Raw genomic sequence first — 20,089 nt, forward strand, 5'->3', positions numbered from 1 at the left:
TCTTTGTATTTTGTATTTTCTACAAATATGTGCAAACACACTGTGAATTATCTACATAAAAGGTCTTCGAAACATTTCAGAGCTTTACAAATTATTTAAAAGTATCTGTAGGAACATTACATTTTATGGCTGTTGAAAAATAGCAACTGTTAAAAGTATACTGAATAAAAATTATCTTAAGTTTGTTAACAACGTAACAAGTCTTAAGTATGACTCGCGATGTTCTGATAACGCTCGATTCCAGCAACGACTTCATTTACTTAACACATAAAACCCTTATCCTGGCTAAGGTCAGATTTAATCAATCTTTGTTTTGATCAACAATTTCTCTGCTTTTTGCAAAAGCAAAAAGCAATCAACCAATCGTCCGGCAAACCAATCAACATCTCAGAACAGATCATGCTAGGGAATTACTGGCTCTAAATTCTTTAAATGACCAACTTCTCAATTTTTAATCAAGTGCTTCATGTACATCTTGAGGCAAATTCAAGACTGTGGAATGTTTTGAAATGCCTGAATTATGGAATGAATTGTGTTTTTTAAAACTTACAGTATGAACTACATATGACATTATACGTTTAATACTAACCTTGTGAGTTTGCACAAACCTACTGTTGGCACGTCTTGTAAAAATTAGTTTCTCTATTATCTTACATTATGTACATATTACACATTCTTCTGGAAGACAAGTGGGCTCTTTTTAAAACTTCACAAAAAATATGACAAATTACATCTGGGTTCTCACCATTGCTGAACACTCCCCTTGCTCTGCCAATGGGGAGGACAGGCAGCTAACAGTGGCAATTTTCAACCTCGATGCAGGTCCCTGATTAATAACATTCATGGGAGGAAGCTGAAGCTAGAAATAATAAATGGCAGAAAACTAAGTATGGCTTGATCATTAGTTATTAATGCTCAAAAAATCTTTGATTATTATGTAAATATTTTGAAATAGTGCAATTAAAATTGTATACAGGTAAGGTCTGTATTACATATCACAAATATTTTATTATTTATTAATAAATTACAAATATTATTTGTCTGTATTACAAATATCAGAAGAAAGCACTAAGCATATAGTGCTATATATATATATGCACCATATAGCACTTGGAAGGAATAAGAGGAAAAGGATTTAGGATTGGACGGAGGAGAGAAATGGTGTTCAACTGCCTGGACTGGACGGTAGTGACAGTCTCTCTCCTTGCAGGTCGGTGTTCATTCCCAGACTGTCCAAGTGGTTGAACGCCATTCCTTTCCTCCACCATATCCTAAATTCTTATCCTCTCATTCCTTCCAAAGTGCTATATAGTCGTAATGGCTTAGTGCGTTCTGATAACTGCCTTACCTGTATACTCAATTGTATAAGACAATTACAAGTAAAAGTATTTTAAAACCATAAACTTTTACAAGTGCTCCCACATCATCCATGAATGTAAGTGCTGTACATAATCTTACACTTAACTTAAACAAGAAGTATGGATGGATTATCATAAACTGCCAGTGCAAGAACTGCAGGGCAGACCCCACGTGACTTCCTTATGTTGACCTCGCGTGATTCTGTACAGCTTTAGGATATTAAAAAATAGTTGAATATGTCTAACATAATTAACAAAGAATAATAATATACAATGTATAGATTACACACAGTATTTCACTCACAGTTGGTCAATTCTTTTTTCATATACAACATAAGATCCCCCCCCCCCCTTGAATACTCTGAAATTCGAATGCTAAAGCTTTCTGCAAGTGCAAATTTATTCAAGAATTTTCTAAATACTGCAGAGGTACAAGTAGTCAACAGTTATTGGACAATGTTTACAAACCAGAAATTCAGCCCTTTCCTTGCCTTTCCAAATGACCTGGCCTTGTCACACAACCACTTGCACTCATTCATTCAAAGTAATTTTAATGTTCTGTATATATACACACACTGAGAACACACAACAGTTGTGGTGTTCCCTTTGCACCTTCCTGGAACTGAATCCCAGATTCAAAGGCAATTTCTTGAAAAAAATAAAGTACACTATTTTTGCATTTATAACAATCCTTGTCGTGTGGCTTCTGTGCAACAATGAAGACCGTCTATAACATGAGGTTTGCGACACAGTATCAAAAACCACACCAAGAACACAACCTTTGACTTGTTATAATTTAAGACTGCACCATGGCACAATTATTTTTTGGTTCAGTACTTTTCTCTTAAGTATTACAGTTTCTTGTGCTTTGCAGTGCATAAGTTTGAACCACAATATATTTTGTGAAGTCACTGTGAACACTAATGTTTAATGCCTTGGCATCTTCCAGGTTGTCGTACCTTCTCTTATACAGCAGTATATCTGTTAACTGATGGTAATGACACTATACTGCTTGCTTATGCACCTAGAAGTATTTAATGAACATTTTACAAACAAATTTCTCTCGGTCACACAACTTTAACGTTTCTTTTACTCTTCCTGTTCACTCACCGCATCTCATCACAGAATCTGATGAGTGGTGCGTCTCCATGAGTTACGAGATTGAGGTCACGGTTTTCCACTTGGACAGAATCAATGCAACCATGGAAGCCTTGATAGTAGGCATGAGGCAAGCCATCCGGCATTTTAGAGGATCCACCTGAAAAATCAAGACAAATACTGAGTTCAGAGTTCTCCAAAAGTCACAGACTGTGTTCCCCAACAATAGAGAACAGAGAACAAACAAATGATGAAGGCACTTAATTGAACAATGAAATTTACAAGTGGAATAAAATTACCGCCAACTCTGTAAACACAATCATTATCCTCCTGTATAGCCAAGCATCTTGGGAGCATTTAACTCATAATAAAATTGGGAAAGTCTATTTACCAATCCAGAGTTTGCCATTTGTGTTAAGAGTGGTGGCCCCCCGTTCAGCTATGCCTTTGACTGGCCGTTCATTATCCACTCTGAGAACTCCAAGACGCTTCCGTCTATGGACTACTAGTGTGTGCCACTGACCATCATCCACTCTAATCTAAGAGATAAAAAGCACCATAAAGTTTGGATAACATACATGGAAATACTGTAGGCATAAAACTACAAAATATTTGACATTAACACATGTAGTTGGTGTTTAATAGCTCATCACATTTGAGATAAGATTTTGATGGTTAATCAGTATCTTAAATGTCAGTTTCAACCTAACCTTTGGTAGTCAAATTGAACATGTCCTTTAGCAAAAAAATAATAATCTTTCACCTTGGATTTAATGATGAGCATAGACTGCTGTGTGCCCAAGTTGAAGGAGAGCTCAACAAAGCCACCATTAATTGCGAGGGAGAGGTAGTCCTTGGAGACGCTGGTGCCTTTGTTCAGCCACACAAGGACTCCATTTGGGGCTGTTGCACGGAACCTGATCTCAAAGTGGTTGGTAGTTTGCCCACGTTTACTGTTGCAATAAAGACAAAAAATGTATGACAACTATAAATGAAAATGTTAAATAAAGCTATAATTTAAAAAAACATTTGCTTAAATCATGCAAATAAAACATGCTTTTAATAGTGTATAATAAAAAACTTGTGTGTTTTCAATATATTTTGTTCTATTTTGTGGTTATTAACTTTCAAGTTACAAAAAAAAAAAAAAAAAATAATACATGTTTTCATAAATAAACTATATAAATTAGTTTGGTTGAAACGTGGTCAGATAAGTTAATTCACAAATGCCCCTGATGACCCTATACAAACTCAAAATGGTAATACAGTACTGTACTATATACTGTACCAGTTAAAAATGTGCATTACTTAAGTGTCACTAATTGCTCTCCCAAATCCCTAAAAATAATTTCAAGAAATTAAAATGCTTACACACAAATAACAAGCCAGATAAACTGTACACACTGGACAGAAGCAAAACATTCTGGCATCGTCGAAATTAGTCATACATGGAGCGGAAACAGTGTCTTGAATGATCGATTCCACCATTTAGGAAAGATAAATCAACAAGAGTAGAAAGTGTGATATTGCACATTAAGAGAAGACCTAATAGTAACAATGTAGAACTGAAAATGGGACATTCCAAATCTGTTTGGTGTAATCAAATGCATCTGGTAATGTGGGTGTGCTACAGAGCAGATTTAGAATCGGCAAAGGAAGTTTCAAACCTGTATCAAATTATAAATAGTCCTCCCATGTTAAAGATTTTAACAATGAGACCACTTAAATCTGTCATCACAATACAAATGAGAATTTCTCACCTGTACACAAGATTTATTTATCCTTTATCTTGCAAGTTCAACTAAAAAATGACAGCATTTTGAATCTGGTCCACATAACAGAAGTTATGTACTACCAAAGAGTGAAAACTTATGGAACATAACCAGAGGGAAAATACTAAACCATCATGGGAAAACTTAATTAAATTGTTATATGTATGTGTGCAAATATGTGCCTAAAATATCAAAGATTAATACATGCAGTAATGGCAATAACAAGATCACCCCCCCCCCTCCCCCGAGAAATATGCTGCGTGGTTATTACTGGTATATTCCTTGGCACTGGTAACCTATATTGGTGCTTTAACTACAGTCACTTGGGAAAAATCGAGGCTGAAAAGACCAAAACATAACCCGCACACAATATTCTCAAAAAATCATTCTCCTTTGTCCAAATAAGAAGCCACAGAAAGACAAGTCACCATAAGACCTCTGAAATATTAAAACAAGCAATGAGAGAGATGGCGAGTGGGAGGAGAGCATTAAAAGAAAACAGAGGGGGCGGGTGTCACTCGAACTCTAGAAAACCTTATACGTATACCACCATGAATACAGAAGGTTATCGAGCGTTAGAAATACAGTACTGTACATTGTACGTTCCCCCTATTAGCTTCTGCATTCAAGACTGGAGATAACACTTGCCAAGAGATCTGTACAAAATGCAACTCGGTGTGATGAAAATCACCTCAAAACAGAACTACATCTCATACCAGTACAAGTTAAAGGCTACAGGACTGACAACTCTTCAACCAAGTCATTAATGTTATTAATTTAAACAAGTTTAATAACTTGCACTCTGACAATTAAGTAGCTGAAGTCATTGAAAGGTACAGTCTCACAACATTTGTAGATTCAAAAGCTTAACAGACCATAAATGGGCCTAGAATGTCAAATAAGAAATACTGTACGTATATGAGCCTCTGCACTGTGCAAAAAATAATGGCTCTGAATTTTTTTTTTTTTAATTTAACATTGTTAATTGGCATCTAGGAAACACAAAAATCCAAGTTAAAAGTCTCTACTTGTGGTTTAGTTGTAGTGGCACAGAGGCATTTTTGGGCAAAAATTAAATGAGGTGCTACACGGGAATTACATTGTCGATTTATTTTCATTATTTGCCTAATTAGTTTTTTGTTGTAACAAGTTGCACTGATGTGTCAAAGGTGATGCTCAATAAATATACTAATATACTCATTCATACTAATAAACTACAGAGGAACCTCGAGTAACGAACGTCCCTCTTTATGAATTTTACGGGTTACGAACTCAATTTTTTCATTAAATTTGAATCGGTTTACAAGCTTTGGGAGTTTGTTGATACACATATGGGTCAACCGAGCACGTGGTTCCTGGTGGCATGGGCGAGGGGCGCTTCAGTTTACCAGTGTCTCCCCCCCCCCCTAGTGACGATCACACTTGAATATTGTATCTGGGAGGACAACAGGAGGGATGGTTGGAGGGACTGGATGGATGGAGGGATGGTTGGAGGGATGGTGAGGGGGGACTGGATGGATGGTGAGGGGGGGACGGGATGGATAGTAAGGGGGGGACGGGATGGATGGTAAGGGGGGGACGGGATGGATGGTGAGGGAGGGACTGGATGGATGGTGAGGGGAAGACGGATGGATGGATGGTGAGGGGGGGACTGGATGGATGGTGAGGGGGGGACTGGATGGATAGATGGTGAGGGGGGGACTGGATGGATGGATGGTGAGGGGGGACTGGATGGATGGATGGCGAGGGGGGGGGGGAACTGGATGGCAGGTGAGTGGAATGGGAAGGCTGGTGTGGGGGGGGGGGGGGGAATCTTTTAGAAACACCAGCCCTAGAATCATATAAGGGAACAACGCTTGGAGGATGTGTGGGTGGACAGATGACGAGAGGATTTTTTTGTTTCCCTAAGATTGGAAAGGAATGGTTACTGAAGATATGAGGAAGCAAGAGTGAGACCCATTTATGCATGGGAGTTTAAAATTTTATGATAGGCCTAAAAAAACGATGCTGATTATAATGCACAGTGCAGGGCGTTAAATTCACAGCCTCATATCCTGACGTTCTTTATGGTTTGCTAGGTCATATGAAAACAAATCTGTCAGCTTCCAGTTAAATACGATTATCTCCCATGTCAAAACCTAATGCCATTTTCCTGAAACCTCTTCTGAATTTTTAAGACACTTTGAAAGCTTGAGACACAAGTTGAAGGATTCTGCCTACCATTTTGGTTATCCAATGTTTGCAGTGGCAGCAATTTCCTCACCACACAATGGAAAATTAGTACTGCATATTGTTCATAAAATGAACATGTTGCCATATAATAGACCTAAATGGCCCATAAGATATATAAAATGCATAAAAAACAATAAAATATTGAGTATAGGAGATTAAAAACAACAGAAATAACTGATGGTGGTGTTGAATTGAAGAGTTACTAGACCTTCAGGTCTGCAGTATGAATATGAATAAAGAAACCAGACCATGAATAACTATCTTCACTGGCAACCTAAGCAGCCTGACCACTATATATAATAAAATAATATGCAAACTTGTCCTATCAAACAAGAAGCATGAGCATGCTCACGATAAAAGGAGTGCTACAGAAAAACTCTATCATGCGGTTAGTACAAGCTTCTCACCCTCCCAGATCCTCCCCCTCTGTTTCTTGGTCTGTTCTATTGTCTTGTATAAGGTTGTTTTCATGCTTGCTGGCATCCTTTTGCATTGTCGCCAAGGCACTATAGTATTCCTGCTCCTCCAACAAAGCTTCTTCGTCATCATACAGGGAGAACAGGCCAGAACCCTCTTCAAGTTCCTCAACTTCCTCACCCAAGGAGACCATTTCTTCTTCCTTCTTTTTTTCCAACAACTCCATTTCTTCTGCCTTCTCTTCATCTTCGTAGTCTTCCTCTTCTAAAAACGCTATGTCATCTTCAAGATCATATTCAGTTGGGTAACTGAGGTCAACATCTGTCCAGGGCTCCGGAAAATCGTAGACATCATAGTCTTCGGCAGTGAGGTTGTAATGGGTGAGGTTGCTGTAGCGGGACCCAACACCGCAGGATGCAAGGGAGGAGTTAGTGGAAGTCAGCAATGAAGAATTGTGTAGTAGTAGTTGTAGTATTGGTATAATAGAAAGAAGAAGGTAGAAGGTAATAGAGGTAGTAGAAGAAGAGAAAGGATAAACAGAGAAAGGAAGCGATGAAAGTTATATTAGTTTATTAGTAAAGCAGTAAGGTTCAATATTTCTAATACATAAGCAAGATTATGAGCAAATATATTAAGGTATTCAACGACAGCATTCACTTAGTTCAGGAGATTATTCTGGAAAAAAAAGGACGCATACCCTAAGTAGCACACAGCCCTAAGAAATAACTCCATGCATAGAAATATCTACAGGTTGCTATTACTGTATAACGTAAAATAAAAGCCCTGCTCATATTTCCACCACCCATATGACACTACAGTAATTAATCTACTGTCCAACAGCTCTATATGACATATCTCCAGCACTTTTTAAGTACACAGAATGAGAGCAAGGAACTTTCACAAATAACATTCAGTTAAAAAGAAACTAATTTGTAATTACAGAACTGGACTCAGATTAACAGATTTTCCTAACATCACACTTGATGTTTTGAAGGAATAGGCATAAACTTTGTCATTAAAATAGTTTGGCTAAATACCTTATGATTTACATATAGTACCATAATTTTGTTTACATTCTGGTACTATTAAATTGTTGCTTATCTAGAAGGCCCCACAAAATTCTGATAACCAAACATAAGCTCATACTAAGCTAATGCCAACCTCAGAGGTGACTGGTAGCAAATTGGATAAACTATTTATCAGGCAAAAGGGATCTCTTGACAACCATACAAAAGGTAATTTTAACCAAATGATCCTAGGTACTTTATTTTAGAAGTTAGCTATGAGGAGACTTATCAGCAACAAGGTATCTCCTGCAGGGTAACGAACATCCACTAAACCAGCCATGTACCAGCTCATCACACAAGAAACTAAATCAAGGATATCGAGGATACTCTCAGCCGTATGGAAGCCCCTTCATATTCCAGTGAAAGCTAATGCTAGCCATAACAATGTGCCTCTAGCTAAGTCAAAGATAATATCAGGCAAAGTGCATATTTGGTACTCTAATGAATACACCCAAAAATGAAAAAGTTAATTAAAAATGTTAAAAAGCAGTATGTTATATATATTTATATTATAGAAATTTCTTATTTGTGACTACAACCACAAATTTTCAATCACTTACATTCTGTACACCATGTTGGGGAACTTGAGGAATGTGCTGCCATCGAACTTGATAGGCTTCATCATCTGCTCCTCGTTAACACCTAAAAGAGTAAGGAGAGAATTTTTGCATTTATGTATTTAATACAAATCTGTGTTAACAGGGAATGCACTTCAGCTCCTCTAACAATCGGGTGAAAGGCGAGATACAAACAAATCCTATGCATTTTGTTGTAATGTATTTATTTACATTACATATACAGGTACTGTACAAGCTGTCATACCTAATAGCCCAAGTTGCCTAACAAGGCTGAGTTTTCTTGAAATTATACATATATTTTTCACTTTTTTCTTATGGAATGGTAAAGCTTTCTATTACGTATGATTATTATTTTAGTTTGATTTAAACTAACACAGAAATTTGATAAACCTAACCAAGTTAACATAGCTAAGGCAGTAATTATGTTTATAATATAATAATAATTGGAATACAGTACAACAATTTGAAAAACAAATACAGTATTTGAAAATTGCAAAAACTATTCTGCTTTTTAGGCAAATCAGTCCTTACATAGTGCAGTTCTAGCTATTAGGTACAATACTATACTGTATGTACTCAGTTGTGCTTGTAGGGGTTGAGCTTTGGCTCTCTGGTCCTGCCTCTCAACTGTAAATCAACCGGTGTACAGATTCCTGAGCTTATTGGGCTCTAACATACCTACCTTGAGTAGCTTCCATGGGATCAACAACCTCCCAGTTGGTCATCTGGTCAACCAGGCTGTTGGACATGGCTGCTCACAGCCTGATGTATGAATCACAGCCTGGGTGATCTGGTATTCTTTGGAGGCGTTTGTCGAGTTCTCTTGAACACAGAGAGGCTGGCCAGTTATGCTTCTTATGTGTAGCGGGAAAATGTTGAAAAGTCTTGGTCCTTGATGTTGATAAGAGTTCTCCCTCAGCGTACCTATTGCACCTCTGCTTTTCAACATGATTTTTTCTGCACATCCTGCCATGTCTACTTGTCTCATGTGATGTTATTTCTAATGATGATATTATCATATCTACATTTGAAACTGTGTGTAGTCTGCCTCCACCACATCACTGCTTAATGCATTCCTTTTGTTAACTACCCTTACACTAAAATTCTAATGTCTCTGTGGCTCATTTGGGTACTGTACTCGGTTTCCACTTGTGTTCCCTTTGTCATGTTTCACCCCATGCTAATAGGTTGTCTTTATCTACCTTGTCAATTCCTCTGATAATTTTGTAGGTAGTGATCCTGTTTTACCCCTTACTCTTCTGTCTTCTGGGGACAAAGTTTAGCTCCTATAGCCTTTCCTAATAACTAATACATCTCAGTTCTGCGACTAGTCTGGTATCATACCTCTGAATCTTCTCTAACTTTATCTTGTGTTTAACTAGGTATAGACTCCAGGCTGGGGCTGCATACTCCAGGACTGGAATGACGTAAGTGGTATACAAGGTTCTGAACGATTCCTTATTCAAATTTCTAAAGGCAGTTCTTGTGTTGGCCAATCTAGCATATGTCGTCGATGATATACTTTTGATGTGGGCTTCTGGGGAGAGGTTCAGGCGATATCAACTCCAGTTCTTTCTCTCTACTTCACTCTTGCAGGATTTCATCTCCCAGATGGTACCTTGTGTTCAGCCTCCTGCTTCCTTCACCTAATTTCATTACTATTATTTTACTAGTAAGAAGATTACGATTACCAAAGTTAAACTTTAATAGTTATTTTCTACACCATTTCTCCAGTTTGTCCATGTCGGCCGGTCGGCCGAGCGGACAGCACGCTGGACTTGTGGTCCTGGGTTCGATCCCAGGCGCCGGCGAGAAATAATGGGCAGAGTTTCTTTCACCCTATGCCCCTGTTACCTAGCAGTAAAATAGGTACCTGGGTGTTAGTCAGCTGTCACGGGCTGCTTCCTGGGGGTGGAGGCCTGGTCGAGGACCGGGCCGCGGGGACACTAAAGAAGCCCCGAAATCATCTCAAGATAACCTCAAGATAAGATGTCATCCTGTAGTCTCTGTCTACCTTCATCTGGCTTGATTCTTCTCATAATTTTTGCATCAGCAAACATTGAGAGGAATGAGTCTATACCCTCTGGAAGATCGTTTACATATACTGTATTTGGTGATCTTTATTTTAACTCCCTTTGGTTCAATACTATCAGATAACACTCCTAAAATAACAAACATGGCTCTCCAGTGTTCGGCTCTATGATTGTCAGAGACATGCATCAGGTATCCCAATGTTCACCAGATCATTTCTTCGGAACCACTCATTGTTAAGGTCTGATACTAATATGTAAGGTAGCATGGTGTGTTTGGCATGCATCAGTGACATTTTAAATTGATTTGAATATATAGTACAGTCCAGTACCTAGGTTTTGGCATCTGAAGACAAACATGGTAAATTTTGAGACTGGTCTACGAGCACCACCTATTACCCAAAATGTAACTTTTCTAGGTTTTTTTGTTAAGAACTTGAGAACTTAACTTTCATTACAAGTTAAGAACCATGCAGTGAATCATGGAAATATCAATGTTGTAATATTTACAGAGAACAGGCTTCCATAAGATACCTTTCAGATTTTGAATACCTTTATGTTTATTGACTAGTGCCTAGCAATTTTCTGGTTTTGTTTTATGAACTGGTAAAGGTACTAGCCTTTACATTTTTAGTGACAATGTCTGGAGAGTGACTACCATTTAGATGTTGGAAACCAGAGACCATACCTAGGACATATTTTCTTTTGAGAGATGTTCACTGTTACCAAATAGGATAATTATAATACTAATATTACAGTACAGTATCTACTGGTATTTCTTATTTTTTTGAGTAAAAATTAAGTTACTTTACCTCTTAAACATAAATTAATGTTCAATTTGATTATGAGATGATTCTGTAGTAGACGATGCACTTTTAATATACAAAACTATACTGTATCCTCTTGACCATAAAAAAAATTATTTAGTATCTAAAAATACACTTCAATACTGTACTGTACTGTTTCAATTCCCTAAAGAATTAAAACAAAATACAGTATAAAAATATTTTATGGGTAATAATATTAAAAAATACACTTAGCACATAATATGGGTACTCACCATAGGTCCTGTTGTTCCTCCATACACAATTATGTTTAGATGCGGATGGTTGTGTTAAATGAGTTAAGACCCGGAGGTCTTAAGGCCGAGATGGTCGAGATGTTAAGGGTCCAGGTTTTCCGAGGTGGAAAACACAGGTTTCAGTTCAAGCTCTCTTGGCATCATATTAATAAATCTTAAGTTCCAGGTATTGATATCATCTCTTCCTGCCATGATATTTAAAATGCGACAAAGTGCTTCTCCACTTCCATGTTTTCTTGAGCTCTTTGGTCCTCCATATACTCTGAACACTTGCTTAATGGGGTTCTGGGAGTCCTCCTACTCCCCCAAGCCAATACTTCTTGTTTTAATTTGCCTTTTCATCGATTTTCACAAATCCTTTAATGTTAGGCCCTATTCTTATGTACATTAATGTTTCTGGCAAACTCAGTTCTGTAGTTGTCTATGAAGTTCAACATTATTCCCTAGATCCATGGGTTGGATAAGGAATACAAGTGGCAAGAATGCAAGCACAGTGCCTACTGCCCTTGTCAAGTCTAGCTCATCTTCATATGGATGTGATGAGCTGTAATCAGTAAATAACCCCACTTTCCAGTTTGCTGGTAGGCCCACACTTTCAGAATGTTTCCAATCTCAACATACTTCAATTCAGCCTATGCATACCAGCTGCATCACATGTATAACAATGCAAATGCCACATTATAAATTAGTTTTGAATTATCTTGCTGCACAAGCAATCTTAGATTTGGAAAACATACCCCTCTGCACCTTTTGTTTCAGCAAATTGATTTTCCACCCATATTTTATACACTAATGACTTGTTTTTGTGGGCCAATACATAAAATGCCTTCTTAATAAGATGACCCCATCTTTCTCATGTTCTTCCCATGCTAGCTTCCTTATCTATAGATTTTAGATTGATCACCCAGTACCAAAAATCTGACTATCCAAATTTGCTGTTTAAACTGTCTCGTGGGGAGTCCCTCGTTTCTCGATTGCCTCTCATCCAGGTGTTATTTTCCAGTGGGATAAAGTATTTATGGTTATATTATCGTCAATTTGAATGTCTACCATTACACTTCACATCTTTTGGATCACGTTAATGACTCTGGACTTGAATGGTTCTTTACCAACATTACATTTCATTTTTAGTTATTTCTACAGTATCTTGCCTCTAAATTGGCTATCCCTTCAGTAATACTATCATCTTTAGTTAAGCACTTCATATATTTAGTTTGACGGCTGCAATAACATACAGTATCTTATTTATAAACTTTAAATGAAAATTATTGGGATTAAAAAATTGCTAATATAATAACACATTATATTATATTAATATATATATATATATATATATATATATATATATATATATATATATATATATATATATATATATATATATATATATATATATATATATAATAATCTACTGTTCGAGCTCTTCCGATTTATTCTACTGCTTTTTCAGTTTCCACTTTACAGGTACACTGAGCCCTCTCACCTTGTAAAAGAATGCATTTCTTTCTTCCTCGCTTCTGCCTTCGTTCATTGTTTTTGCAATTTCCAAATTCTTTTTCAATACCTCTCTATCATCTTTAGAGAGGTCCCTCCTCAATTTCCACAGTTTTCCTTCGGGATCTTGCTGTAGCTTCTTGGAGCTCTTGAGCACCATTTCCCTCAGAAAGGGGCTGCTCAGCGTTACTCTTAGGGGGTTATCCTTCCCCTTTTCATATTTACCAATTCTTCTGTAACTAACTACGTTCTCTTTAATGGTAAGACCTTCAACAACACTGATAAGTTTTGCCACGTTCTTTTCCTCCGCTTCCTTCCTTTCCGTCTTTGACGCTATGTCCTTCTCTTTGCATCCAAAGATGATAATCGATTTGGTTCGATCGATTGGATTTTGCACCATGTTTGCGTATGTGGCAAATGCTTTTTCGAGTCGCCACAATCACTTGAGGTGCATTGCTTCCCTTGGCTAACTACTTTTCAGTTAAGTCTTTCTCTTTAGTCGAAGAATGATTATTTTAATTTCAGACGTACTCTTCTAGCCTTAATGTCTTATTAAATAACCTATAAATACGTGATTTACGCAGATTATTCAAAGTTGGATTCTTATCAGTGAAAACAAATTAATTTACTTCAATTCAATTTTATCCTAGTTTACTAGTTCACCTGCAGTTATCCTTCTTTACTAGTTCACCTGCTGTTATCTTTGTTTGCTAGATCACCTCTTGTTATCCTAGTTTACTAGTTCACCTGCGGTTATCTTTGTTTACTAGTTCACCTGTGGTTATCCTAGTTTACTGTGACTCCGTGTCAGCAGTCACTGGTGTACATGTAAACTTTGTCCTGTCGTAACCACAACAAAGCTTTTTATGCAAGTCACTTCCTGGCAATTCTATAATAATTTCTCACGAGGCTTGTAAGTAAGGTTGGCGTGAGCACCGGTGTACTCAGTGGCACAGGGAGCGTGAGCCCTGCTGAGCAGTGCTCAATATCGAGCTCTGGGCTGGCCGGCCTCACACGAGACAAAGATGGCGTTCGTCGGTGGCTGCGCACTAAAGACTACTTTATCTCAAATATTTCACCAATTCTCAATCCCGTTCTTCGTTTTCTGCGTGTGTACCGTTGGCCTAGATATCAATAGTGTCCTGCGTCACCACTCGAAGGGAAAATACTGCCTACACGGCTAGATAAGTCATGAAAATGACGGAGCTTCCTAGCGTGGTCTGCTACACCATTGTTTACTCCCCGGACAGGGTTGCCAGATCACAATTGTAAATAAATAAATAAATGTTTATTTAGGTAAAAATATACATACATACAGGATGAGTTATAAAACAGAATGTTGGATTTTTCTAGATAGAGCTAGTACATTGCTTAAAAATTGCAGGTTGACACTGATCAAGATCAAATTGACATTGAATTTCCAAACGTCGTAGTTCCCATCGGTAGGGAAAGCGTCGGCCAAGAAACCTTGTTTAAAATATGAATATCTTTCCTCTCTGTTGATGTGACGACTTATATTGAATTTTGTAACTAGCTCATCATGATTGTAACTTGCTTAGCTAAATGAACTGTGGGGTTCAGTCCCTGAGCCCATTATGTGCCTCTGTAACCCTTTCCACTACCGCCCACAAGATGGGTATGGGGTGCATAATAAATGAACTAAACTAACTAATAAGGTATAATCTCTGTGATGGATTCGCAAAAACTATTTTATCTCTGCGCTTTTGATAACATAAAACAAATATAAGCTTTATTTGTCAATCTCTATTAATTAAGCAATATATCAGAAAGCGTGTAGGGTTCGGTGTTCTATAAGCGTAAACGACACGAGTAGTTTAAGTAGCGAACGCATACCAACGAATGATTTGTGTATCTGTACTCATTGAATTTGTGCGTCCCTTGAGGGACTTGAAATAGATGGGGGTAGAAATAGCCTTAGTTACTCTATCCCTTTGAGATGTATCTTTTTTCTTGTCTCAATAAACATACTTGAACTTGATGTTAATTTGCACTTAAATTCCATTTATCTACCTTCACCCCTTCAGGGTGAAGGGGTGAAGTGAAGTGAATTTTCATTAGCAAGACATTTAATAATACAATCAGAGGTACTTTTTCCTCTGAGGAACCCGAACAAATTACTAGACAGCTGATCACCCATTATATATAAAAGTCTATTTAAAATGATCCTCTCCAACATTTTACAAAACACGAGGTTAAAGACACAGGTCTGTACTCTCCATTGGCTTTAGGGATAGGGATGATCATAGCTTTTTCCATTTACTGGGAATACTGCCCTCTTTATAACTAATATTAAAGAGGTCTAACAGTGGGCTTTTCGTCATAATGGCAAGTTCATTAAGTATTTCATAAGTTACTCCATCCTTCCCAGGGGCGGTAGATTTCCCAACTTTAATCACCGTTATTAGTTCTTCTCTGGTAATACCTGTGCAAGTGACATCACCACTGTTACCTGCTGTAAGTATAAAATCCTTTCTTAGATCTTTCCAAGAATCTAATGACTCTCTTGTTACAGCGGTAATGAGCTAACATCAAGCTTTGCATGATAAGGATGCAAGATTCTTCAGAGTATTCCAAGAGTGAAGTTTTCTGTCAGTGTGAAGGCTACACTGATCTGTTTCATATTTTTTATAAACTAAATTCATCCTTTCAAAATCATTTAGGATTGGTTTGAGGAATGTGAAATATAGCTTATTGACAGGATCAGAGTACACTGAAAATAGTTGCCTTGCAACATACTTATCACAAAAGGAAGAAGTGATTTGATAATGAGTTGTTCAAGACTCCCACTGCTCTACACTTTATTTATTTATATATATACAAGAAGGTACATTAGGATTGTGAGGATACATAGCATAGTAATTACATCCTTGTAAAGCCACTATTGTTCCTTGCCAACCATCATGTTCCTTGCCAACCATTGACAAAATTATCAACTGTAAGGGATCGTTCCCATCATTTATAAGTCTGTAAATCTCTAGAATCTAGATAACACTCTCCTGAATGAATCTGTGGAACCATCTGTAGCTTTCTCATCATGAAGTCGATGCTGGATGGTAATCCCTCAGATGCATGAAAACACATTAAATGCAAAGAATGACATGTGCATTTGATTAGAAACAAATAATGAATATTCGTCTTCATCACGTCTTTATTCATGTGTATTTTATATATATATTAAACGCTGAACTGTAATATCAATTCTGACCTCAAAAGCTTCCTAGAAGATTGTAACAGAACCCATGAGCACAACACCAGAAACAAATACCTATTTGATATTCCAAGAGTATGACTTAATCAAACTAAAAATGCTTTACATATAAAGGGACCCAGAATGTGGAATGACCTTCCCAATTATGTTAAAGACTGTACCTCTCTCAACCAGTTTAAGATAAAAACTAAGTACTGCCTAATTAACATCATGTAACCTACCTCACCCCCAAAATGTCAACCCATGTCTACTATTTTAAACAATGCTGTTGACCAAATTGTATTTTTGCTTTTTTTTCTGCCATGTTCCCCCCCTTTTTTTAATTTTTTTATTTTGTTTATTTTCTCAGCACAATTTATACTCTAATCTCAATTAGTATTAAGTTTTAGTCTTAGTGTTTTTCCTGCCTGAAACGCTTTGTGGCTTTAGGCATTGTATGTACTAGCTCTCTCTATAAATCCATCAACATTTTGTATCTCACCTTGTATGTTTGTACTTTACCAGAATAAATATTTGTATTTGTATCACAGTGTAAAATTAAAAATGAAGTCCACACAGTCAATGACTGTATAAGACCATGCTTTAAATAAACTCGAATATAGCCAAAATAATTTTTGAGGTGTTGATACTAGGCTTTAGAGGTACTGGTTGAGACTGAAACCAGTCACATACACTGAGGTAAAAATCTATCGTGTTTAGCTTTATAATAACGAACACATAAACACAAAAGTTCTTCACACACAATATCAGTCGACTGATCTATAAGTGGTTTACTGGTGGTCCATCACTACATATTGGTACTTTCCACCAAATAGTTAAGTACAGGTACTGTACTATCATTTCAGGAGGATGGGTTGCTAGGAAAAACAGAACCCAGGATGAAGCATTAATGACAATTAAGGTTAGGAAGCATATCGCCCCGGGGGAAGGATTACCTCACGTTTCAGTTACTTTTTCTTTCGAAGATTCCAAGGATCAATGTCCCCAGGGGCCCAGTCTCTAACCAAGCCTCCTGCAGTTGGTGATCAGGTCAATCAGGCAGTTGGGCGCAGCTATGTTTTACAAACATTGCATTATAAATGCATAAATAATGAGTCATTGACTTTCTTAACATTAGTAGCCCGACTTATTTTTAAATTAGCCCAAAAAAGTAGCAAGTACAGTAGTGAGATTAAAAATTTAGGAGTACAAAGCTCTCTCAAAATAGCCCAATTTGCTATTTTTAGCCCAATTTGGCAACACTGTTTACAAGGGATGAGCCACCGCTCTTAGGTCCCATCAGTCAACATGTAAATGACATGTTTACGCGCCAACATGTAATTGCCTAGATATATTCAACTCATTCTAGATATTAGTGTAGATGTGCACACCTAGATGCACTCAGCTAGACATGATTGTATATTAACATAGATATACTTACCAAAATGAACTTAGTTAATATTTACAGGGATAAGCATCAGCTCCTAGCCCCATGAAATGTAAATGTTGTTATTTAATACAATTATGTATCGAGTTCACTTCAATCATAGCTTTCTTCAATCCATTCTAATTACAATATTCACAACCCTATTTATTTATTTATTTATTTAAATACAAGAAACATTGGGTTGTGAAAGTACATAATATCAGAGTTCTTACCTTTTTCCAAAGCCACTAACACGCATTGTATTTTGGGCAGGTCACACCTTATCACATCTCTTCCTTGAATTATAATCTATAATTATTAAAAATCTGTATCTTAAATTATATTATCACACCCTACCAATAGCCTACACAATCTGTACCTATAATTATTATTTTTTTATTTATTTATTTATAACCTGTCTATTCATCTCCCTTTGTACAGGCTACAGGTCTAACAACACGGCAAACCAGACATGACAAGGCTTATTCCATTGAAACTTAAAATACCAAAAAATTTGGAGGATATTGATCCAGACCACTTCTACAAAAAGTCAGATGTAACGCAAACAAGGAATATCAAACAAATTCTGGTTGTTAAACGATTTGGTGGGGTTGTATTCCTGGGAACATAAGATTAAGGACTTGCCCGAAATGCTATGCGTGCTAGTGGCTGTACAAAAATGTAAGAACTCTTGTATATATAAATAAAAATAAATAAAATAAATAATGGTTTCAAGCTCAATAACCCACAATGCAGGACAGAAAACAGATGCTTTTTCATTCAGGGTTATAAACCTTTGGAACTGTCTACCTATCAAAGCTATGAATTTACCCGAGAGCCACAAACACTATTGGCTTCGATGAGGACAGGAAGCCGGCGGATTGTTGAAGGTCCCTCCATTTGCCCTGATGATCTTTTCCAGCTGTACTTTAAATTGCAACATTGTACATTGTACATTAAAATGTACATTGCAAAAAAAAAATCCAAACAATAGCTTATCTGTATCTGTCATCACATGCATACATACTTAGTTCAAAAAACCAGCGTTGAATGTAATGAAACGTCATTTTTTGGGCGAGACCCGGAGGCTCCCCAGAACTTATCCAGGTGGATATGCTAATGTCAGACTTTGGCATCAGTCGTGTGTATGAAGTTCTATGGGCCTACCGGGGACCACAAGCCAGAACCTGGCCCCCTCAGAGAGGCATGGGGAGCAATGGCCTATAGAAACTCCCGTGTGGTTGGAGCATTCTATGTCTGCCATCGACCAAGTCAAGCACCCAGAAAGGCGAGGTCCCAAAACAAACCCGGTCGATGGCAGACATAGAATGCTTCCAACCACACGGGTATTTCTATTGGCCATTGCTCCCCATGCCTCTCTAAGGGGGCCAGGTTCTGGCTCGTCGTCCCCGGTAGGACCATAGAACTCCATACACACGACTGATGCCAAAGTCTGACATTAGCATATCAGCCTGGATAAGCTCCGGGGAGCCGAAGGGGCTCCCCCAGAAAATATATAATCAAAAACAGGTATATGGAATAGTAATACTGCAGACAGGGCGGATCTCATTGAAACTTAAAATACTGAACAATTTCTTCAAAAGGTCAGATGTAACACAAACAAGGAGCAACGGTTTCAAGCTCAACAAGCCACAATGTAGGACCAAGAACAGGAGATGCTTTTTTTACCCACAATATTATTCCCTGCACTACACACCTGTTTCTGGCAAAAATTTCATGGTGCAGCTGTTAAGGACATATTTTTGTTGTTTTTATAAATGTTCAGCTAATGTTAATGTCCAAATGTTTCCAAACTTAATAATTTTCATTTCAAATCACAAAGGGCAATGAAACCATTAACAAACTTTAAAATATGACCTAATTAAAAAAAATTGCACAACTCTTAGAGTGCCTTAAGGTGCTTTGCACAGTGCAGTGGTTATAAACCCATGGACCCACCTACTTGCCAAAACTCTGTTAAATTTAAAAATCCAACTGGAATAGATCATCAGGGCAAATGTGGAGACCTTTGACAAGCCGCTGGCTTCCTATCCTCAATCACTAACACTTGAGTGTTAGTGACCCTCAGGTAAATTCAGTTAAATAAATAAATAAATAAATCTAGGTATATTCGTGTAAAATACAGATACTGTACAGTACAGTGGAACCTTGGTTCTCGTGTGCCCCTGTTCTCGTAGTTTTCGGTTCTCATGAATTTCTGAGAAATTTGATTCGGTAGTCGTAGTTTGCCTCGGTGGTCGTACTCTCATTTGTTTATATATGTATGGTTCCACAGCAAGCATGGCACTTCAGTTTACCAGTGTCTCC

The 20,089-nt window shown here is 37.4% G+C and overlaps 1 protein-coding gene across 6 annotated transcripts in view; it reads right to left on the bottom strand.

Moving 5' to 3' along the window:
* The window catches only part of LOC123770855 (agrin), a 419,139-nt gene continuing 399,050 nt past the window's right edge, over positions 1–20,089 (bottom strand). For 5 of the 6 annotated variants that reach the window (XM_069305808.1, XM_069305809.1, XM_069305810.1 and 2 more), the window contains 5 exons: positions 8,505–8,586; positions 6,868–7,266; positions 3,220–3,409; positions 2,848–2,995; positions 1–2,616 (listed from right to left, as the gene is read on the bottom strand). In XM_069305808.1, the coding sequence (XP_069161909.1) occupies positions 2,465–2,616; positions 2,848–2,995; positions 3,220–3,409; positions 6,868–7,266; positions 8,505–8,586 (971 nt within the window). In that variant the 3' untranslated portion in view covers positions 1–2,464. The remainder of the gene's footprint in view (positions 2,617–2,847; positions 2,996–3,219; positions 3,410–6,867; positions 7,267–8,504; positions 8,587–20,089) is intronic. The other variant, XM_069305813.1, reaches the window with a different exon arrangement.

This window comes from Procambarus clarkii, chromosome 56, assembly GCF_040958095.1.
Source record: "Procambarus clarkii isolate CNS0578487 chromosome 56, FALCON_Pclarkii_2.0, whole genome shotgun sequence".
Classification (NCBI taxonomy): Eukaryota; Metazoa; Arthropoda; class Malacostraca; order Decapoda; family Cambaridae; genus Procambarus; species Procambarus clarkii.